The sequence below is a fragment of the Hyperoodon ampullatus genome (genome assembly GCF_949752795.1).
Source record: "Hyperoodon ampullatus genome assembly, chromosome: 6".
Lineage (NCBI taxonomy): Eukaryota > Metazoa > Chordata > Mammalia > Artiodactyla > Ziphiidae > Hyperoodon > Hyperoodon ampullatus.
The window spans coordinates 41,089,248-41,113,019 of NC_136919.1; the positions used below are offsets into that span (position 1 = coordinate 41,089,248).

General features: G+C 49.3%; 1 protein-coding gene across 1 annotated transcript in view; it reads right to left on the reverse strand.

Moving 5' to 3' along the window:
• The window catches only part of DAPK1 (death associated protein kinase 1), a gene marked incomplete at both ends in the record, with an annotated part of 206,244 nt that overhangs the window by 17,487 nt on the left and 164,985 nt on the right, over nucleotides 1–23,772 (reverse strand). Inside the window, 3 exons of the mRNA XM_079706386.1 lie at nucleotides 939–1,127; nucleotides 7,100–7,322; nucleotides 21,257–21,334. Of these exons, the coding sequence (XP_079562512.1) occupies nucleotides 939–1,127; nucleotides 7,100–7,322; nucleotides 21,257–21,334 (490 nt within the window). The remainder of the gene's footprint in view (nucleotides 1–938; nucleotides 1,128–7,099; nucleotides 7,323–21,256; nucleotides 21,335–23,772) is intronic.

Sequence of the window (23,772 nt, forward strand, 5' to 3'; positions counted from 1 at the left end):
GATGGGGATAAGGCCAGGGGAGGATGAGGGATGAGGGTAGGGGTGATGGGTGCTGAGGACACACTTCTGCTCTCCCTATGCTGTGGGGCCAGCTTTGCTTCCGAGAGCTCAGAGAACACTCAGCTTTTAAGAGAGCAGAATGCACATGGACTTTAATTCTATTTCATTAGGGTCGCTGGCCCAGCAGCAGCATCACCAAGAAACTCCCCAGATGGGCTGAATCAGACGCTCGAGGGCGGGCTGGCAAGTCTGTGTTTTCACATGCCCTCCAGGGGATTTGTGCGTATGCTGGAGTCTAAGAACCACTGCTTTAGGTAAACACCCTGAGTATTCTATTTTTCACTGGGTTTAGTATAATAAAAGGGCCTTCATGAAGATGCCTCCAATTTCCACTTTTTGAGAGCCTCTCCCTGCTAGACATTATACTAGGACCTTTAATAAACACGAGCTCGTAAAATCCTCACAGCTGTGGGAACTTAGCCTCAGAGAAACTGCTCTATCCCTGCTCCGGACCGTGTCTCAACGAGGCTTGTGTTCCAGTGCCTTGGGCCCAGCTGGGGGCCCTGGGAGCACCGGGGGAGCAGCACTTGGGTTTCAAACTTGGGTATGTCAAAATGCTAGTGCGACCGTATTTTATGAGATTTCCCATCCAAGTGGAAGTACGGCAGTACTTAAAAAAAAAAAAAGGACTAATTTACTCAAGTCATTTATTAAGCACCTCTGTGTGCCCAGTGCTTTGCCAGCTGCTAGGGACACCAGGGGGTTTAGTTTTACTTTTTGGGGCTGTTAACCAGCCATACTTCAGTCCTGGGTCACTCCCAACATCACTCTGCACTGGCCCTTCTTCCATCCTTTGTGTGGCTGTGATGGATGCCCGCTGGGCCAGGCTCCCCGGGGGAAACTCGAGGTCCTTCCCATTTGGGGTGGGAGAGCCATACCATTCAAATAGGCGTTCTGGATGTCGATGGCCTTTGTGGACTGGTCATCGGCGGAGCAGCGCGGGTGGTGGGACGGGGCCCCGAACACCTCTAGCATCCCCTTGGTGAGGCCCGGCTCGAACATCATGCTGCGGCTCCTGACGTTCACATTCTCACAGCCCGGGTACAGGTTGTTGATGCTCACGGAAACTGCAAGCCAGAGATCAAGCACGTTAGACCTTGCCCCCAGCCCTCCTCAGACTTTGCCCTCTGCCCTTGCCCCACCCCTGCTTCAGGCTGCTTTGTGCGTGTGCCTCTTGCGTATGCTGGGCAGCAATGTTTCCCAGGGACATTGTGTTGATTGTTTGCTTCACCTCCCGCATCCCTTTCTGCACTGCTCTGTGTCCCGAGAGGCTAACCCCATGGACTGCATCTCCCAGGCTTGCTTCCCATTTGCCTCCGGTGAGGGTCCACCAATGGGAGGCACTGTAGAGGCTGGGAGGAGAGAAAGGTCGAGGTATGTATTTTCCCTCCTAACTGCCTGCTGCTTTTCTGACACCAGTTGTGTCTCTGACCCTAGACCCCCTGGCGGCTTCTCCCCTGGAGCTCCAGCTTTCCCAGGATCGTGAATTCTTCCTCTTGCCTTTTCAGCCTCAGGGGTGGTAACTAATGGCTCCCTTCTCTTCCTAGCCTCCGGATGCTTCACCGTCTCTTGTATGTTCCTATGAATTGTGCCTGTGACTTTGAACTTTCATTAAATCTCCACCAGGACCCTGACTGATACGGATGAGATGAGTACCACTCTGGTACACGAGATTGTTAGGTTGAATGCAAAATGATCTTAGACAGTAGCAGGCCATGGCATTAAGTAATGCTGAATCACACGGTGAGAAGGCCATTCCTTTATTAAATCCCCTTGAAGGTCTTTAAATTGCTCTAGTAGCAAGTCTCAATGCGTGACATTAAGTTTTTAGCATGTCTTCAATCCTTGCTAATCTTCCCTTTTAATAAAGAGGGAGTGTAAAAAACTATAACCCAATAAAAAAGAAAAAGAAAAGAAAAAGATGGAAGCATGTTCTTCCTCTTTCTAGGAAAAAAAAAGAGGGAGTGGGCAACAGTATATAGCTAGATTTTAATCATATTGCTGTTCATTGCATTTATTTTTATTTATTGGTAATAGCGCTATGGGTTTTCCATTTATGGTAAGGACATTATCGATTTCACTTTCAAACCTATGTCTTTTAGTAAATAAAAAGAATCAGTTTAAAAAATATTATATAAATAATAATGGTAGAACTTTGTGGGGCAGGGGAATCAGCTGAATAACACATTTGGGTCCCCTGGGCCAGGAGCGGTGCCCTGTGTGCCCTCGGTCCTGACCTCCTTCCGGCTTTTGCCCGTCTCTCGCAACAGACCCCCGACAGCACTGTGAAGGCAGAGCTGGCCTCTCCGCTTCAGGGCTAGAACTGGGGTGGGCACAGGGGGAGGCTCCGTGAGTGCATCAGGGAGGGGCTCAGTGAACCGAATCGCACCATGTAGTTCGTACCTTTGGTTCAGAGTTAATAGCGACAGTCACTGCAAGAGACTAAAGAAATGACCATTTCACCTGGGCCACCTGACTTTTAAAATTGGTGATCCAAACTCAAAGGAAACCCTTGTTTAAAGACCAAAGACTTCAGACTGAGGACAGGACAATGGGAATATCCAAGGGGTTGGCGGGGAGGAGGAGAAAACTGGAGCTCCCCACCGCCCCGGGTTATAAAAGTAGAAAACTTGGCAAACAGAAATGCAAATTAGAAAACAAAATGACTCAACTCTCTAGGCCAATGTGATGGACATTTAGTGTATTTCTTTAGAGATCGTTAGTCCAAGTCTGAGTAAAGCCATGCGACTTCACAAGAATGGGTTTGTCCATTTCCCTGTGCCCAGAAATAAGTCTGAGAAAAGCCATGTGACTTCACAAGAATGGGTTTGTCCATTTCCCTATGCCCGGAAACCTGTGTCCGGGACGACCCCTGTCGAGCATAAGCTTTGTCTTAGTGGCACTGTTGGGCTGGGGCTTGCCGAGGGAGACCAGAACGGATTCGGTAAATGACAGGCACGCCGGCACCTCACGGACAGTTTTTGTTGGGAGGATGAAAGGTTAGGACAGAGTTTGTATACAGTATTATTAAAATAACAATTTCACAGGGAAACATTAAAATCATAGGAGGAAAACATTTTTTGCTAACCACTGACCCCTAGTGGTAAAAAGTGGCAGGCCCCGAGGGAGAAGCCGCTTTTGCACCCTGGTCAGAAGAGACTTCCTGCAAACACTCCTCTCGGGTGAGCAGGCAACAGCCTCCTGCAGTGATCTTTCTGGGTGCACGCTCCTCCACTGGCACCGGGGGTTTCCTTCCTACCGCAGAACCACAGTGCAACACCTGTGGCACTCAGCTGGCCACAAAGGCAGTGTGTGCGTGGCAGCCACGTGCCGTGAGCAGCTGCCCCCAGGTCCCCACACCACCCCATCCTGTCTCCTGGCTGGTGGTTCAGCCTTCCAGTGCAACGCAAAGCCAAGTTTCTAAAGGCAAACGACCTTCCTGCTGCCTGAGTGATGTAAATGTGCCCACGTGGGCACCTGTCCCAGGGAAAGGAAGAAGGCCTGACCATTCTAGCAGAGGTCAGGGGCATCCAGAGCTCTGGCCTGGGACACAGCAGAGCATGGCCCCCAGGCACGAGCAATGTCACTGTGAAGGGACAATGCTGCTGTTTCTGGAGACGGACTTCCTTCCCTGGAGGCCACACTCCAGAGTAGGCTTTCCTCAAGTGCTTAACAAAGAAACGCTGCTCCGTCCATTCCCCTACGGCACACGAGGCCCCTAGGGCCTGCCAGACGCCTCCGGCCAGGTCTCCCGCAGGTGGCCCTCCTGGCGCTTCCTATTTGTGCCACGCTGCTTTTCCCAGGACTCCCTTCTGCTGTTTTGTTAAGGCCAGGCCCAGTCGAGGACTGGCAGGGTCCAGGCCCTGCAGGCTGCTGCGCTCACTCAGCCCAGGGTGTGCTCGCCCCGCACTGGGCAGGGCAGGGCAGGAGGAGGGCCTGCTCCGGAGCCTCCTGCAGACACAGCCTCCTGGCTCTTCCCGGCCTCAGGCAGGACTAGAATTAACTGAGGACGAATCTTGTCACCTGCAGGGGTTGTCTGGATAGAAACTTCACCCACCCCCTTGGAGCAGACTGGCCACTTGGGCATGAAGCAGCGCGGGCCTCTTCCGTCCTTGCCCAGGCCCTGCGGGAGGCTGCCTGGCTCTGGCCAGACAGCTCTGGGATGAACTAGGTGTGACCTTAGTCCAGGGGTCACACACTCCAATGCACTCCTGAAATGTCATTTCTGCCACAGGGCAAACCTTCGGACATGGGCGTGGAGGGGTCTGCTCCTGAGCTTTCCCTCCTGGAGTTAGGGCGCTGTGTGAGACAGGGTGAAAGGCAGAGCCTGGGCCCCTCTACATGGGGTAGCCCCTCCTCTCCACTAACCGGCTCCAGGCGGAAATGTGAATCCAGTGTGGCCAGAGCTACCAACTTGTTACAAGAAACCAAATAGCCAACTTTTAAGGTGAGACCTCTTGATTTCATTTATTTATTTATTTTTGGCTGCATTGGGTCTTCTTTGCTGCACACGGGCTTCTCATTGCAGTGGCTTCTCTTGTTGAGGAACACGGGCTCTAGGCTCAAGGGCTCAGTAGTTGTGGCTCGCAGGCTCTAGAGTGCAGGCTCAGTAGTTGTGGCGCACGGGCTTAGTTGCTCCATGGCATGTGGGATCTTCCCAGACCAGGGCTCGAACCCGTGTCCCCTGCATTGGCAGGTGGACTCTTAACCACTGTGCCATCAGGGAAGTCCAGACATCTTGACTTTTAAACGTTGGAAGCTAATTCAGTGTTCCTCCTTCCCCTCATACTACACAGAACGCTGCAGCTCACCAGGCTGCTGACCTCTGACCTTATTTCCCAGCACCTCGAGTTACTTTTCTCTCTGATGAGGGTAGTGGGGAGTTTCTCCTGGTCCAGAGCACCTGTTGTCCTCGAGAGAATCTTGTGTCAGTCAGCACCATGACCCAAGTCTCTCTAAGCCCTGGCTGAAGGACACAGTGAGATTGGCTGATAATCCAGCCATCCTGAGCTGCATTTTATCAAGAATCTACTTCTGGATTCTTCCAGGTGTGGGAAATTGACCAGAAGGAAGATGAATGGAGATATTACTTCTGAGGGGTGAGGGCTGAGCCGTCCTCCCTCCGGGGGAACCCAGATGTCACTTGATACGTGGCTGCTTCAGTTTAGCCCATGGGCTCCTGAGGCATAAATTCATATCCAATACGACTTATAAAAATTCCAGGTCACAGATCTGGATAGCTCTCATCTCTTTGTCTTTCTCTGTCTCTGCTCTTTGTCTCTGTCTCTCTGGCCCCCTGCCCCCGACGCCCCCAGACTCAGACTGGAGTGACCTTAACCCACATCAGGAGAGAGCTGGTTCCCTCTAGGGGTGACACGAGGAACTTCTAGAGAAGCTCACTTTGAACCTTGAAGCAATACTGGTCTGGCCCACACATAAGAGGCTCAACTTAATCATTAAACCTGGAAAACGATTGGCTTTTGAGAAGGGGTAGACCTATCTTACATACTGAAATTGAGCAAAATTACAGTGGAAAATGGAAAACGTGAGCACAAATATGCCCCAAGTCAGATGGAGTTATAAGTATCATTAATAAGCCCTGGCTCAGAAGCCAGACACTTCATGAATCGCCAGCTGTGTGACTACGGGCAGTCTACTTGACCCCTCAAGGCTTCAGTAAAAGGGTGATAAAAATGCCAATAAGACTGTCACGTGGATTAAATGAGGTGCCACACATACCACATTTTGCCCAGCTCCTGGCACGTAGTTAGTACTCAGTATGCATTAGCAACACGTGTTAGCAATATTGTAATCATTGTAATTATATATCCATTTTGGTTACACTTCTTCCCCTAGTTGCAATTCTATTGCTGTGTTCAGAGGGGAGAAGTTGAAAGGGGCGTGCAGCTGTCCCTCACTCCAGCTAATGCTGCCCAGACATCCTTCCTCACGGAGACAGAAATTACATAGAAACACAAACTTTAAAACATTTGTTTTCACCCTAGGGAACAGATATGACACCTTCGTAATATGTACAGAAAGTGAGTCTGAGGCACAGAGCTTCAACACTGACATTGTTTAGGAAACTCTCTGAAGGTCTCTATTCTTACCTTTGAAAACCTTAATTTCCTCACTCTAAAAGGGTGGGTTGGGGCTTCCCTGGTGGTGCAGTGGTTGAGAGTCCACCTGCCGATGCAGGGGACAAGGGTTCGTGCCCCGGTCCGGGAAGATCCCACATGCCACGGAGCAGCTAGGCCCGTGAGCCATGGCCGCTGAGCCTGCGCGTCCGGAGCCTGTGCTCCGCAACGGGAGAGGCCACAACAGTGAGAGGCCCGCGTACCGCAAAAAAAAAAAAAAAAAAAGGGTGGGTTTAGGAAAAATGACACCCCAGACTGCACCACTTCCTCTTGCTCGCTGCAGGTGTTTCTCCCTGGGGAGGGACAGGCCACCCTGGAGTTCCGGGTGTGAACCCGTGGATAATCGTGTCTGTGGGAGGTGGAGGCAGATGGCAAAATCGACTTCCCGACTAGGGTCCAGGTGAACAGACGGGCTAACTGAAAAGCCATAAAGGAGCCTTTCAAAGCCACCACCCCACTTCCAGATATACGAGGACGGGCTTCCCCGTGCACCCAGTTTTGTGGCTCTGTGTCCTCGCATTCCTGGATGTGCCCGCAGCTTTCCAAGAAGAAAGCATAAGGGGTCCTGTCCTGTGGGCTGATATTCCATCCGTGCAACCTTGAACCTATGTCAGTCCAAACAAGCTCTTTGTGTCTTCAAGGGCAGAGTCCCCAAGCAGAACACGATTGTGCTATTTTGCACGTTCGTGATTGTGGACCGTGATTTCAGTGAGGCCCTTTCCTCGCTAGCACCAGGGCAGGGTGCGCTCACTAGCCAAGAGCCGGGAGGACCACACCTGGAAGCCACCAAGGTGATGGGAACCGGTCAGCCTCAGGCCAAGTGCTCCAAACAAAGCCACATCTCCTCCCAGACCTTGACCTTGGAAGTACCCAGTGGAGAGACGGGCTGGTGGGGTGCCTACCTGCTGGCTTGGAGGCCAGGGGTGAGGGTGGGAACCGGGTGGAGTTGGTGGAGGACAGCCGGGGCCGGCGTCTTCGGAAGAAGCTCCTCAGCAGCCCACACTTGAGAGATTCCACCAGGGTGGTCTTCCCAGACCCTGAGTGGCCGAACAGCTTCAGCTTGATTCTCGGCTGCAGGTTCTGTGTGGGTCTCAGTTGCTGGATGAAGAGTCCTCGGTGCGTGTCCTGAATATAGATGAGAGAGGGCCTGTTAGTCACAGGAGAAGAGCAGCCCCTGAGCAAAAGGCACACGCTGACTCCCACGGTTCAGGACCCCTGCTGCATCCTTCCGGTCTGCGAGTTTTCTTTGCTTTAAAAAAAAAATTGAGGTATAAGTGACCTATAACATTATATTAGTTTCAGGTGTACAATGTAAATGATGCGATGTTTGTATATATTGTGAAATTATCACCACAGTAAGTCTAGTTACCATCCATCACCACACATAGTAACAATTTTTTTCCTTGTGATGAGAATTTTAAAGATCTATTCTCATCAACTTTCAAATGTGTGGTACAGTCACCATGCTGTATGTTACATCCCCAAGACTTATTTAACTTATAACTGGAAGTTTCTACCCCAACCTGCAATTTCTACCCACGTGGCAGATACAGTCTGTTCTGTCCCCACTGCATTAAAAAATTTTAAATGTAAAATAAACATACAATTCACCATTTTAAAATGAACCATTCAGAGGCTTTTAGTGCATGTACAATGTTGTACAACCATCACCGCTATCTGGTCCCAGAGTGTTTTCATCCCCCCACAAGGAAACTCTGTGCCCATGAGCAGTCACTTCCCAGGCCCCTCTCTGCCCGGCTGTTGGCAACCACCAATGTGCTCTGTCTCAGTGGATTTGCCTACTTCCATTGCATTTTGATGCACAATGAATTGGATGGAGCAATTCCTGCCAAGTGGTCCATTTAAAAGTGAAACCGGGTCAGCCCCGTTAGACTGGTCAGGTGACCTCCTCCTTCTGTGTGGAGGGGTCTTGTTCCTTTACGACGCTCTGAAGGTACAAGATGATGAGAGAAGAAGGACATCACAAGGTACAAAGCTAAATGCTGGGGAGGGGCCTGGAGGCCATGACAACCTTTCCGCTTTCTTCTTTCTCAGCCCTACAGGGGAGAAGCAGGAGTCTCCGCAGCCCTGGATAATTCACAGATTCATCATCAAACATTTATGGAGGGCCTCCCGTGTGCTGGAACAGGAAGGTCTACACCCGCCCCAGATCCGCAGTTTTGGGGGGACACAGACATGCGAACAGTGTGACATCAAATGTAACATGGGTGCTTTTGAGGGGATGGTGTTGGTGAGGTGCTCTGTGCCCCCAGAGAACCCACCTCAAGGGCTACGTTGGGGGGGGCACTGATCATGCCACCCTGGCTCCATCCAGCCTCACACACCTGGCCTGCTTCCCAGCTCCTAACCCAGTAATAACAGCCTGTCAGAGCTGTGGCTTGCAGCTTGAGGTCGAGCCCTTCTCCCCTACCCACGATGATCCCCTCTGCTTTAGCTTGTTAACTTCCACGCATCCCAGGAGACCTGTCTTGCTGTGGCCTCTCCAGGAGGTTTCCTCACAGGCAGGCTCAAGCGCACATGTGGCTCTCCATCGTCACCCCACTAGACTGTAGGGTAATCATGTGACACTCTTCTCTGTTAGACTCAAGGGCCAAACCTTGAGGGGAGAGACGGTATCCCCAGCACCTGGCACAGGTAGGATGCCCAATAAAGAGGTGTTGTGTAAATGATGTACTCAGGGGGTGACCCACGCAAGAGCGTTTCAGAGGCAAATGTCTGCCTTTCCCTTTCAGCGTGATCTCAGACCTGGCCGGACCACTGCTTCCAGACCCAAATCCTGGGAGGCGCTGATTTACTGCTGACCTCTTGCAGCTCAGCCACCGTTACTTTCTCCACCAACGACCAAGGATGGGAGCGTGCTCAGTAACAAACACGGCTCTCCTGAGTTCCTACCCCTATTTTCTCTTGGTAAACTCTGACCCATCTTTCTCAGCAGGGGCAACACTGTCCCCTAGCTGGCATTTTGGAAATGGACGGTAGCAGCTTTAGTTCTCAGCATTGGGGGATACTGCTGGCGGTGGGTAGGTGGGTGCTAGGGGTCCTGACGTGTACATACAATGTCCTGAGCGGTAAGAATTCTCTTGAGTCTGCCTGACTTCTGAGTGTCTGCTGAGCATTTATATAAGAGAAAAACCTTGTTTATGATCATCTGAGCTTAGGACTTAATTGCACTTTACATATGACCCAGAGGGTTTTGGGAGGGCTTGGTTTAATACATAATGACTTTCCCAAGAACGCAACTATTTTATACACTGGTGGAATTATATATACATTGGTTTTTTTCCTAATCTTTCATGAGCTGTGATCCCCACTTCTGAAACGTCAGCCTGTTGCTGCTGTATTTGAGTTGCTATCCCTCCCACATCCGTGGCATCTGAAGGTGTTACATTCAGTGATTCTGCAGATGGGTCCAAGTATCTGCCAATTTCACAATGTCTCCTCTTTGCCTGTGCTCTGCATTTACATACACATTCTATTATACTACATATATTCCTTCGATGTCTTTGTTATATTATAGTTAGGGCACTCTATTGATCTTTATTTTATTTGTATTTTTAAAATATTTATTTATTTGGCTGTGCCAGGTCTTAGTTGTGGCATGTGGGATCTTTAGTTGCGGCACGCGGGCTCTTAGTTGTGGCACGCGGGATCTAGTTCCCCGACCAGGGGTCAAACCTGGGCCCCGTGCATTGGGAGCACGTGAGTCTTAACCACTGGACCACCAGGGAAGTCCCTCTATTGATCTTTGAAAATTACCTGTGTAGGTACATTGTTATCTTTGAATTTTATTTTGGGAGAGTAAAGGGCATCACAATATGTACATTATAAAGTATTGGGTCGGCTAGGGTTGGAAACCATGGTTGGGACAGTGATCTGGTTTCTTTTTCTAACCTCAAGCACTGCATTGGGTGGAAAAAGCTGGGGTATCTTGCCAGCAATTCCCCTGAATTATTACCCAAGTCAGTACAGAAGCTGAAAAGTTCTATCCTGAGACAGTTACTCACTGGGTGCTGCTGAGCAGGCATGAAGAAATGGGGTGTTGGCATTCTCCCCCATGCCATCTACTGCTGCTGATGAGCCCGTGACCCTCTGAAAGAAATCTCTCATTCTAATGTAATCTCTGAAACCAGCCCTTTATCTTCCCTCTAAGTCAGGCCCCCGCTACACCTCCACCCACCTCACGCTGAGTGTCTGAACTGTGAGCATCCCCTTCTGCTAGGAGTACCTCACCGAGTAAATTAAAAACTTCTCCACCTATTTCATGACCCACAGCCACCGAACACGCACAGCTCCTTCGTGTGAAGCCAGTATCTGCTTCTCCTGACACAGTGCAAAGGCAGAAAACCTGCTTCCAGCCTCAATCCCGTCCTTAGGTCTGGACGCACTGCGCAGTGAATCGCTCGCTGCTCTCTTCTGTTTCGTGCCTTCCTGATCCTGGCACTGTGAGCTTTGGCCAACATGTCTGTCCTGTGTGAAGGGGTGAGGGCACTTCTGTCCCTTCTGCACGAGTCCCCGCAGGCCCTTCCTCTCTGAGCAGACTTGCACCGAGGGAACCGATGGACACAGGTGCTACCCTGCGTGCTTCCAGCAGCAGCTCTGAACCAAGGTGGGCTTGCCCCACGCAGCTGAGAGATGGTATGTCTCCACTTTGCTCAGCGCCGCCTGAGGCTGAGAGCCCCGCTCACTCCTCCCCACTCCACGCAGGGCAGTGGCGGGCCGGCAGCGGCTGGCGATCTGTTTGCCTGCTTCCCAGGTCAGCCCCAGAAATGGAGGCAAGAGGGAAGAGAAGCCAGTGACAGTGGGCTGTGACCTTGGTCCTGTTAGTCCAGGTTAAACAAGAATCCTGCAGGGTCACGTTTACAGAAAATCCCCCACCCCTGATATCTGAGCAAATTCTTCATGCCCAGCCTTGATACCTGATCACCCTGGCGCGCCTTCAGCAAGAATCCAGATGAATATTATAACTTTTAAAACTTCCTGTTTTCCCGCTGCCTCAACGTCCCCACAAACAGGCTGTGAGTGCCGGCCCAGGTGCACCGGTGTGTAAGGTGGGCTCAGCCACAAGTTCCCCTTCCTACCCTCCCAAGGGTGACCCCGTGACATTCAAACGCACCAGTGACACTGCCCCCCGCTTCCCCTGCCTTTCCTCATGTACCCACCCTGATCCCTAGTAAAGACACTTGCCACGGGGGCTCGCAGCTTGCCCCTGGCTTGAGTCCGAGCTCTGTGACAATGCTCTAACCCCTGTCTTTCTGGGACCTATGATATAAAAAGCTGTTTTGCCCTGAGCCTCCCCTCGTCTCCTCTTGTGGCCACAACCGGCTGACCATCTCATAAGAGAATCCAAAGCAGTCAATCCAGCAAGAAGCCTCCCAGCCTTTGGGTTTCCTCTTAGCAATTTTCCACTCACTGACCTCCCCCCACCCTTGCTCCTTGGCTATAAATCCCCACTTGTCTTTGCTGAAGTTGGGGTTGAGCCAGTCTCTTTCCTCTGCTACACGCCCACGGCAGTACCCCCGGAAGGGTCATGAATTATTCTTTCATGAACAGCGGGAGGAGTTGTGACAGATGCATTTCCTGTCTGCAGGAGTAACTTCCACATTTGTATCTTCCAGCTTATGCTGTGCTTTCACTCACATCCTTTATTAAACCTCAAAGAAACCTTTGTGGTTAATGTGGTTGTTCTCCCTTTCAGATGTGGAAACCAAGGCTCAGAGGGGCCAAGGCACTTGCCCAAGGCAAAGACAGAACTCACCACCAGGTCTCTTTTCTACCACTGCTGTCAGTGAAAGGGAGGTGGTGGGTTTCTCAGAAGGGGACTGGGGAGCAGGGGGCGGTAAACAAGGATTTGCAGATGGAGAGCAGAATCTCAAAGTGGGGATGTCTTGAGTTACAAGCACTGTGAATATCCAAGGAGGGCCGTTTCCAGTTTGTCCCACTCAGAAGACACTTCCCAGTTAGTGCAAGGTCCCGATTTAAAGTAAGATTTATAAGTCATTGCTACAATAAAGGCAAGTAGAATGAGAAGGGGCCCCCCCTGCTCTGGATTTGCATGGACAAAGGGCACATTTCGGCACCTCATTTTTCCTAAGCAAATGAATTGGATTGCTGGCCCGTGTTAACAGGCTCCACGTCTTCGGGGAGCCCCAGGGAGGCTTCAAGATTTTTTTTTTTAATGAAATTGCAGATTGAGCCTTCATCTGGAGGGGCTGTGCTCATCTCAGAACCCATCACTAGCTCACATGTTGTTTCCCCAATAATAACTGTCCTCAAGAAATCTTTTTTTTTTTTTTTTTTTTCTTTGCGGTACGCGGGCCTCTCACTGCCGTGGCCCCTTCCATCGCAGAGCACAGGCTCCGGACACGCAGGCTCAGCGGCCACGGCTCACGGGTCCAGCCCCTCCGCGGCACGTGGGATTCTCCCGGACCGCGGCACGAACCCGTGCCCCCGCATCGGCAGGCGGACTCCCAACCACTGCGCCACCAGGGAAGCCCAAGAAATCTTCTTTTGTCCAAGAAAATACTGCTTCACTGGACTGACAGCTCGGCTTTTACAATGTCCTCAATTCCAGACGATCATACGAACACACATGCATTCTCACTTTTCAAGTGGAGGTGAATGGCGGGCAGGTGAGAAAAATAATTCGCAGGCCAAAGAAAGGGGTACAGGGGTTGCAAGCCATCCCACCTTCCTGCTCTCTGCCCAGGACCTTTGCACATCTCCTGGCCCTTCCTTTCCCCTTCCACCAGGACCTGCTGGCCTGGGCTGGGATGGACTCATTCACCCTTCACCTTGCCCTTGGGAAGATGAGCCAGGAAACTGCTCTCCATCAAGACTGACAGAATCCACCATTATCTTGAAAGGCAAGGAAAAGCAAGATATACTCGAGATTTCCTGTCTAAGGAAATTTAACCTCGTCCTCGGGGATGACCCCTCTTCGTGCTCACTAAGAACTTTGGAGAATCTGAACACAACTGAATTTGATATAGCAATCTGAGACAGAAGTTTCTGAAATCTCTCCCCTCCTGGTGGGTGATGAGTTTCCACTTTTCACCACTAGATGTCGCAGCAGGGACGGGTGGCGCATCCAGACCGGGGTCCCCAGGAAGGCAGCTTGCATCAGCCTAAGAGTGTGTGCTCTCCAATGCAGACTATGGTTTTGATGCGGAGAAGGGCAAAGGAAGGTACGGAGTGTGCTCTTGGCTAGCTCTAGAAGGTGGTAGGATATCGATTTCTTTGGAGGGGGAGCACTGAAGTCCATCCGTGGTCTATATTTAACAGAAGCTCTACGACCCTCCCTGTGCCTGGGCTGGTCAGGTCCTCACTGGCTGGGCCGGGGGAGCATGAGCAGGGACACTGCCCGGGGGAGTGGAGGGTTCTTTGTTACCCAAGTCTTGGTTCATGCGTTGAAATATTCTTGTGTCCTGTCCTCCTCGCCCCCAAAGGCTGGCGGATGTGGCTGGGACGTGGTGAGGCCTCTTGCAAGCAGGTGGGAAGCTGGGGGGAAGCAGCAGTGAACCCCGAGGAATCAGAACCCTAAACCAGAACCTGGGCTTCCAGGTGCTCACAAAGGTGCGTTTGTGAAAGTGGGAGGCTAGAGCACATATTTCCCCGTTAGCTTTAACTATATACTTTAAATATTTACACAGGAAAGTGAGCTCCCATTTGTATTCTTGCCCAAAGCTCACAAAGTAATTGAGCCTGGACAACTCTGGTCCAAGCAGCTGTCCTATCTCACCTGGCCGCCAAGACCACCTTCTATCTGGTCTCTCGGTCTGAGCAGAGGGAAATTCCTAACCTACTTACTTAACACACTTAGACCAGTACCCAATCACCTCACCAAGATCTGTAAAACTGGGCCTACCTTTCAGATCAGATCTCCTCGGGCATCATTTTCTGCCTCAAAGACCACACTCAAACTCTGTTGCCAACCCCATCACCCCTTCCTTTTTGATCTGTTTCCTAGAACACACCCGACTCTTTACTGCCTCAGGACCTTTTCACTCATTCCCTCTGCCTTCTCCCAGCCCTTCCTCTGGTTGGCTCCTCTTTCTTGGCTTTGGGTGTTGGTTTAAATGTCACCATCAGAGAGGCATCCCCACACCAGTAAGTGGAAAGCAGCCACCACCTGCCATCCCCTCACTTTCTCTCATTTCACCCCATTTGAATCCCCTACACTTACACCAGGGGGCAGCAAACCTTTCTGTAAAGGACCAGGTGGTCTCTGTTGTGACTGCCACGTATGTGTCTAGAAACCAGCCAGAGACAGGAGTAAATGGAGGGGTGTAGCTGTGCTCCAGTAAAACTTTATTTACAAAAACAGGTGATGGGCTGGTTTTGGCTCTATGGCCATTGTTTGCCACCCCCTGACCTATCTAGCATTTTCTTATTTGCTTATCGGTTGGTCTTGCCTCTTGTTCGCTGTGGTCTCTTTGGTGCCTAGAACAGTTCTTGGCCTATAGTAGATACTGTGACTATCTTTTAAACAAGTATTATTTGGAAACTGCATTGCTTTTTGAAGGCCTGGTTAATTTGGGTTTCTAGTTTCCTTTCTTCCAGGACCTTTTGCCCCCTGGCAATTTAGCTTTCAGTTTCTCATCTGCAAAGGTAACTAAACATCAGCAGGTTGACAGGGAGGACCATCTCCAATCTGGGAAAGCCAGATAAGAGCATGGAGAAATGACATGGCTTTCCACACGTGGCAGGATGCAATTAGACCCAGCAGGATGGGAGCGGCAACTCTTAATTATGCAAATGCAGTTTACTTGTGGTGAATTTTAAATTCTGGGCAAACTCCCAACTTTGTCCTATTTTTCAAAATATTCCTGGGCATGTTTCTTCACTGTCTAGTCTCAGGCTTAGGAAAAGCAACTGCTTTTAATATCAGTTTACAGAAAAGCTGATTAGAAGGACAATCAAACAAAATAAAAATAAGCCAACTCCCCAAACCCCCTTGAAAGTAGTCTTTTAAAATCAGATGAGAATGGACCTTGCAGTGATAGTAAAAATGGATGCCAATGCAAAATCTAAGTGCAAGCCCTCCCCGCCTGTCCTAACATGCACTCCTCCTTTCTCTAGGAGAAGAAGAAGTGGTTTGGCTAAGTAACAACACAGTTCTTGGGCAGGTTTGGAGGGCCGGAGGGGGCTTTGTTTAGTAGTGGGGGTGAGCACCAGGGACAGTAGAGGGTGCAGCTCCTCTTTATAAGAAGGTGGTGCCTACAATGCAAGGTGGAATTGTGGGAGCCTCCAGAGACCCCGTAGCAATGGTGTGCTGGAAAACCAGCTCATTGCAGGGGGCTTGGGGCGGGGGTGGGATAGGCCTGACCTGTAGTGTTTGCTGATTCCTGTGGTGTAAATACCACCACCATGGCTGATTTCAAGCCCTGAATGTGATGGCACTGGACACGCAGCTGGGGAGAGATGTGTATGGGGGGCTCTCCCAGACAGTACCTGGGGCCCCAACATGCCACTACCCCCAAATCATCTCCTGTTGAACTGGATCAGAGAGGAAGATGCACTGCGTTCTTCCTAACCTCACAAGCCCCAGCTCGGCCGCCCTCTCCCCACACCTGCCCAGATGTGCTGGCTGCAAGGGTCTCACTTCCCTGAAGTCAGCCCCCTGCTCAAAGGATCAAAATCTTTTCTCATTTTCCTCCGGCCCACCCTCTGCTGTCCCGAGCTGGTCAACACGATGACTTTTTTAATCTTTTTTTTCCAAATTTCTGATTTCCGTGATTGGAAAGAGTCATGCATTCACTAGGGAAGAACAGACTAGAGAGGAAGATGAAGAATAGACTTTTAAACACATCAGGTTTGTGAATCATCAGATGGAGATCAGAAGATCTATGGACATGGGCTTCCCTGGTGGCGCAGTAGTTAAGAACCCACCTGCCAATGCAGGGGACACGGGTTCAAGCCCTGGTCCAGGAAGATCCCACATGCCGCAGAGCAACTAAGCCCACGTGCCACAAGTACTAAGACTGTGCTCTAGGGCCTGCGAGCCACAACTACTGAAGCCTGCACGCCTAGAGCCCGTGCTCCACAACAAGAGAAGCCACAGCAATGAGAAGCCCGTGCACCACAACAAAGAGTAGCCCCCACTCACCGCAACTAGAGAAAGCCCACACGCAGCAACGAAGACCCAATACAGCCCAAAAAAAAAAAAAAAAATCTATGGACACGCAGGTGTGGGCTTCTAGAAGGAGATGAGGGATGGAGGGAGGGTTGGAAAGTCCTCAGTACGTGTCAACAGTTGAAGTCAAAGGCAAAGATGACACTACCCACTGGGAAGGGGTTAAGAGTGAACAAATGAAACTCTGGGACGTACCAACACCTGGATCAGGCAGAAGAACAAGATGACTTTGGTTCTATTTCCAGAAGAGAAAGCTCCATGGCTTACCCCTAACAAATGTTTAAAAATACGTTCTTAGGGGCTTCCCTGGTGGCGCAGTGGTTGAGAATCTGCCTGCTAATGCAGGGGACACGAGTTTGAGCCCTGGTCTGGGAAGATCCCACACGCTGCGGAGCAACTAAGCCCGTGAGCCACAACTACTGAGCCTGCACGTCTGGAGCCTGTGCTCCTCAACAAGTGAGGCCGCGATAGTGAGAGGCCCGTGCACCGCGATGAAGAGTAGCCCCCACTCGCTGCAACTAGAGAAAGCCCTCGCACAGAAACGAAGACCCAACACAGCAAAAATAAATAAATTAATTAATAAACTCCTAAAAAAACCAAACAAACATTCCTAGACTTGCCAACTGATTAAAGGTGAAAACACAGGGAACATTTCTGTTGTTAATTTGGCCCTTAGAAACCAAATGGCATAGCAAAGCAATTTAAGGCCAACCTCCCTGCTGTCCCAGATGCAGACTTCTCCCCATGACTGTGCTTAGGATTCACATGGGGTGGGTAGGACTGAGGGTGGCAACACCCTAAGGGGTGTTAGGAAAGGTGTAGAGGCAGGTTTTTTGGTTTCCACAATGAATGGGGGAGGGAATACCTTAGACGTTAGACGCTTGGGGGTCCTCATGTCCTCCAAGGACAGGAAGTTCCACCCACCCAAAATGCTGCAGCTGATAACACTCTGGTGAGAAACACTGGCAAATACGGAGGAGACAATGACATTGAAAGGAAATGGTGATAAGATGCCCCTAAGTATAAATTACCCTCTTCCCGTTCCCCTCACCCATTGTACCGGGTTGTGGACAGTCTCTTTCTGCAGATGATCCAGGTTATGATTGCACATAAATGTACTTTCTTGGCTTTCTCTGCAGGTAGAGCCTGCTCCTTGAGGCAACCGCCCACAAGTCCTCTGCGATGCATTCTCCAGGGAGGCACTGGGATATCGCGATCATTTTCAAGAATCAGGGTCCAGTGCTGGGTATCCCCAAATCCCAAGCAGTTATTTATTTTGGGATTTATTTAAAAAAAAAAAAAAAAAGACAGAGGGTGGTTAGAAATGCTTGGCAGCCAACTCCTCCCTTTCTGGTGACTCAGAAAGCTGAGGTCTAGAGCCATTTGAGGGAATGACAAAGGCAAGCGAAAACGCATGTCTCACTGAACACAGAGTTGGGGAAAACTCTGCTGAAGGGAATGGGGCTCTGGGTGACCCCGCGGAAGGCGACCCATGCCTGCCACAAAGCACGTGAGCTCACTGGGGGAAAGGACCATCCCTGGCTGGCGAGGAATCAGCATCGAAGAAGCCCTGAGCCCCTGATCGAGCCCTGAAAGCAGATATTTCTGTTTTGGTCTGGATCTCTGCTCTGCACTAATTAGTACGTTGCTCAACCTTGTGGAGTCCAGGTTTCCTGCAGGAACATCCCCATCTCAGGCATGTAAAATTACAGTGCTGCCACACATACCGAGGAGTAAATGGTGGCTGTTACTAAAAATGACTCTCAAGTGTACCCTGCCACATTTGCCATTGCTGACGCCCCACCATCTGCTCCTGGTTGGGGGGGTCACAAGAGGAGCCTCCACAGAAACCTCCATGTTTCCCCAGGACTCAGAGAGTGGTCCACAGGATGCAAGCAAGGATGCCGACTGTGGCAAACACATGGTGCTTACTGTGTGCAGGCACTGCTCTAAGGACATCATTTACATCACCCATCCGACCCTCATCACCATCCCGTGAGTAGCACTATATTCAGCCCATTTAACAAACAGGGAAAGTGAGGCCCAGGGCTGTTAAACAGTTGGCTAGTTCATCCAGCTAGGTGGCAGAGTGGGGACTCCTGAGTCTGTGCTCTCAGCCTTTACCCCATATTTTGCCTCTCAAAGCAAAGATGAGAGGGGAGCCTTTAGGTAGATTTTGGGCTCTAACAGGGATGATGTACTATATTCACAGGCATTGAAATGACTTTCTTTGTCTCCTTACAAAAACCACAGGATAATGGTAAAATATTAAACGTTGTAATATTTCCTCTTAAAAAAAATCTAGACACACAAAAAAAACAAAGTGCAAATTAATGGAAGAGAAAAAAAAGGGAAAGCCAAACTGGGACCAAGCAAGAACGCACACCACCCGGAATTCAAAATTCTGGTCTGGAAACAGCCACCCTTCCCTGAGATGCGTGGAGCTGCACCTCCTATATATATTCCTAATTATAAAAGTAGTTGAAACATATTACACCCATCCAATCCACCCAACCTCAGCTATCGTGTTGGGTGCTCTCCTTCCTGTCTTTTTTCTGGGCATTTATCCCTTGTTTCCAACCTGCCATAATAGACATCTGGGTTTGCACCCAGCATAGCAATCTGTTTTTAAATAAAAGGAAGGATCTTCCTACGGGGTAGATGGGCAGTAAAACACAGCACAGTCCAAGGAAAAGCCTCGTCCCTCAGCCAAGGATGACCCTCAGACCACTGGAGATCGTGGTTTGCAGTTGATTTTTGCTTAAAGATGAATAGACTGCACCTTCCCCTGGGTCACTGCTGTATAACAAGAGTTTCTGAGATGGTGAACAGCACTCCAAGAAAGTATGTGGCGATGGGATTGTCCAGAGTGCTACACTTGTGAGGGGGCTCCCCGTGTGCCAGCTGAGCCCACAAAACACCCGCAAGGACAATGCTGGGGCTCAGATCAGGACGATGGCGCCGGGAGTGGCAGGTGGGTTAAAATCCCAGTCTGTGGAATTTGGGAAACCTGAGAATACCTGACTCAGCATGTTTATATACCTGCTAAGGTGTTAAGCCTAATAAAGTGTTTCTTTCTACCAGTGGACCATACTAGAGGCTAAATCATTAACTGTAAAAATGTGTGCTCATCCAGCCTGTGGAAAGGCCAGATTTTGTTTCAGTTTCTTTCCACTATGGATGAATAATATAATGGGGAATCAACTTAAAACAGCTCTTATATTGTGACAATTTGTCTATGAACGTAAGACTCCACACACACTCAAATGTGGGGCTCCCTACTATAAAATCCAGCAAAAGTCAGAGGTTGCAAACCAGTGGCCTGAAGTTGTGTTTCATTTGGCTGAATATAGCTTCAAATAAAGTGAATTTTAAGATTAGGAGATTTTATGTGAAAGTTCATTATTGATTTGCTGACAGACTCATAGGCTCCCCTGCACCCCCCTTGTTTTGCCTGTAAACAAAAAGTTTTCCCTTGTTTTTCTAGTTCAAATTCTCCCTCACAATAAGACAGTCCATGGTGGTACAGAGTAGGAGAATTCGAAGCCCAGAGTTAATTTAAGTCTTTCCTGTAAGAACGTGTGAATAAGGAGGGATCTCTTTCTAGAACCTCTAGATCAAAGGGGAGACTGAACCCCTGCAGTGGCCTGGGGGATCTCAGTGTTTATCAGTTCACAGGATCCAAAGCACAAAGGTGTGAAAATGAATTATCTTCCCCAGGTCAACTCCGAGCACTGGGGAAGAAATCATTCCAACCTACGTATGTGTCCCTTCTCACTCCCCCCTCAACCAGGACCAGGAGACCAGGGGACCACTATGAAAATTCAAACTTTCAGTAGCTGTGAAAGTTACTGTGATTATAAGACATTATAATCCCTCCCCCGGGCACTTTTCCATTTATATGGCAGGATCTTTGTAGGATACCCCAAGCTTATTGTGGACAATACCTTTCAATGAGCACTTAACTGAGTAATTTTTTTTTATTTCTATAAAGTTTGTTTTTTGAAAAATTATTACATGATTATTATAGGAAATTTGAAAAAAATACAGTAATGTTTAAAGAAGAGTGCTAATTAAAAAAGCAAAATCCAAAGTCACCACTGTTACCCTTTTCTTTCCATGCATTTTAAAAAGACATAGCTGAGATTACAATGTGCACATAATTTATCTTCTGCTTTGAAGCCCAGGAACATCCTAAGCAATAAACTCCTGTTACTAAAACCTCTTCAAAAACATTTTAACGGCCCCAAACCACTCTCTTTTATATCTGTCTGTCAATTTACTAGACTTCAATGTTTCCAATTTTTATTACTGTATTATAAATAATACTGCAATGGACATCTTTGTGCATAGAACTTTTTTTCTCTGCGTTTCTTCCATTTCTTCAGGATAGAGTCACAGACATGGAATCCCTAGCTTAAAGGGTGTGACTATTTTGAAGTCTCTCAGTACATACTGCTATGATGTGGGCTGGAAAGGTACACCTGCATTTACTAATTTTTGTCATGTTTCCTCAAACCTTAGAGCAACAATGTTTGATAAACTGGAGCACAAGTGATATCTTGGAGCTCGAAACATTAAGAAAGAAAGAAGCAGAGTCAGCTTTCTCATTTCCCCTCTACTTCACAGTGGGGAGGGGGCAGGTATTACAAAGCAGGTAGGAGGAGGGAAACCAGGCATAGCAACTGCAAAGAGGCCAATGATTTCCACGTCTCAATACAGAAGAAGAAATCAGAGAGGTAGCCAATGTGTTCATCCAAATCGATATGCAAACCACAGCACAGGACCAGTGCCTTTTGGTACCACTTGTGTGTCCAAAGCCTCTTTTGTTCATCCTCATAGTTTACAAGGGAAAAAACAGAATCTTTCACATAAAAACAGAGCACTTCAGACCACAATTTCTCACCTTTCGGAGTCTTGTGAGGAGACCTGCTACCTGTTCATGCTGTTCCGATTTAGCAAGATCTTCTGCTGTCTTTCCATCCTGTTGGAGAAAAACGATTAGTATTTTCCTTCACGCCAGAGAGCTGTGTGTTCCATACACCAGTACTGCCATCTGAGGCAGAAACAGTGTAACAGGCATCGGAAGCAAATAAGGTGGACAAAAGACCATGTCTGGATTATTTCCCTTTCTGTGGGATCCTTATTTCACTTGATTGTCCAAAAAAGGAAGATAAGAAGTAGAAAACAACATGCATCGGTGCTTTGAGGTCCAATGGCGAGAAGTCTCAGGCCCACAGGCTTTAATCAAACCGGGCACCTTGTTAGCGGGCAGATTACCCTGCGTCCTGAACCTCCTCTCTTCAGTTAGGCCAACGATAAAGACTGCCATTTGCTGGCAAATTCTAGTTAGTGGAAGCTAACATCTTAAAATTCTTCCATGGACAATCTGCATATCATATCAAGCTAGTTACTGGTAATTACTGTGCTAAAAGGCTGAGTTTTACAATTTTTATCTGAAGATTTTCGGTGACCATAAAAGGAGGAAATAAGGGTCCACAGCACTTTGGTGTTTGCTTTTTAATTAGAGAATTTTCACAGGGCTGCAGTTTCACACTGAACGAATTCCTTTCTGTTTCCAGGCCGTGAACATGCACGATGATGGCTAACATTTATTGAGCGACTCCTAATAATCTCAGTGCGTTGTGTGCAGTAACCTCAGAGCCACTCCAGGGTGGCAGTAACGCCGGCTGTTCACGCACTACCAAGGAGGGAACGGAGGCTGAGGGATCTTTCTGCTGCAGTTTTAGGAATTATTACAAATTTAAAAGTAGAAAAGATGAGGGCTTCCCTGGTGGCGCAGTGGTTGAGAGTCCGCCTGCCGATGCAGGGGACACGGGTTCGTGCCCCGGTCCGGGAAGATCCCACATGCCGCGGAGCGGCTGGGTCCGTGAGCCACGGCCACTGAGCCTGCGCGTCCGGAGCCTGTGCTCCCAACGGGAGAGGCCACAACAGTGAGAGGCCCGCGTACCGCAAAAAAAAAAAAAAAAAAAAAAAAAAAAGTAGAAAAGATGAGAGGCAACTTCAAAAGAAATAAAAGCAATATTTTTTTAAATAAGAAGACTAAGGGGCCTTTGGCCCATCTCTCAGTGTTCACCAGTGACAGTTAAAGTTCTATTCCCCGGTGAGGCTGGGGGAATGCCCGGATCTGACCGACAGCACACCTGCCAATCTCTCAACCCAGGTCACAATCCCTGCCGTCAGATCAGCTTTTCTCAGCCTCAGCAATAGTGACATTTTGGCCAGGCTGATTCTCTGCTGTGGAAGGCTGTCCCGTGCGCTGTGGGATGGCTTGCATCACCTTGGCCTCCATCACTAGACACCAGTAGCATCCCCCTTTCACCAGTTGTGACACCCCCGTGTTTCTGGACATTGCCAAACGTCCCCTGGGGGGTGAAACTGCCCAGCTGAGAACCACAGCCGTAGGCTGTGATCGAAGCTCAGGTGGGCACTCCGGAGGAGGCGTGCTTTATAGTCATGCCACCCGCCTCTCTCTGCCCCCTCCTCAAGCGCTGAAATGGCTCCAATGGGCAGACGAAAGCTTCTAGTTTGCTTTGGGGTGAATTAGGTAATTTTTCAGACACCACATCCAAAGCAGGGATGCATGCCAAACTGTCTAGATCCTTCCTGACATGATAAGAACAGGCCTTAGTTCCCAAATCTCACAGCACATTGGAATCACCAAGGTCTTTAAGAACTCCTGCTGCCGGGCTCCCACCCGTATGCTCTGCTTCTACCTCTCTGGGGTGCGATCTGGACATTAAGGTTCGAAAGCCCTCCCAGGTGATTCTATTGTGCAGCAAAGTTTGGGGACTGTTGCCTTAGTTGGAAGAAATCCGAGATTCGACTTAAAGTTTCTGTCCTCTGGTGTGACTGGCCATGAATTTCTCTTGAAGACCTCAGATCTGCATAGCACACAGACAGAGGATGTTCACTGGCAAAGTTACTCTCCACTGTTAAGTCTCTCAAATGTCAGGAAAACAGCCATCAGTAACAATTCCTTACGTTTACACAGCACTTCACAGTTTGCAAAACATGTTGCTCTAAAGGACACTGTTTGGGCTTCCAAACGCAATGTCTGCCAGTGTAGTAGAAAGAGTTTGAACTTTGGAGTGAGAAGGACCCAGGTTTAAGTCCGGATTCTGCCCCTCCCCAGCTGTCTGGTCAGTCACTCGGCCTCCCGAAGCCTGGGTTTCTTCATCTACAGCATGAGAAATGACACCCTGACTGCATAGGTTCTTGAGCAGATTAGAGAAAACCAAATGGAAAGAACCAACAAAGTACCAGGCACAGAAAAAGCAAGGAGCAGTAATCATCAAAAAAAAAAAAAAGAGCTGAGAGTGTCCCAAAACTCCCTGACTTTCTGTCCAAGAGGGAAAAGGGGTAGGAGCTGGATCTCTTCATTCTGGCCCTGTGCTACCA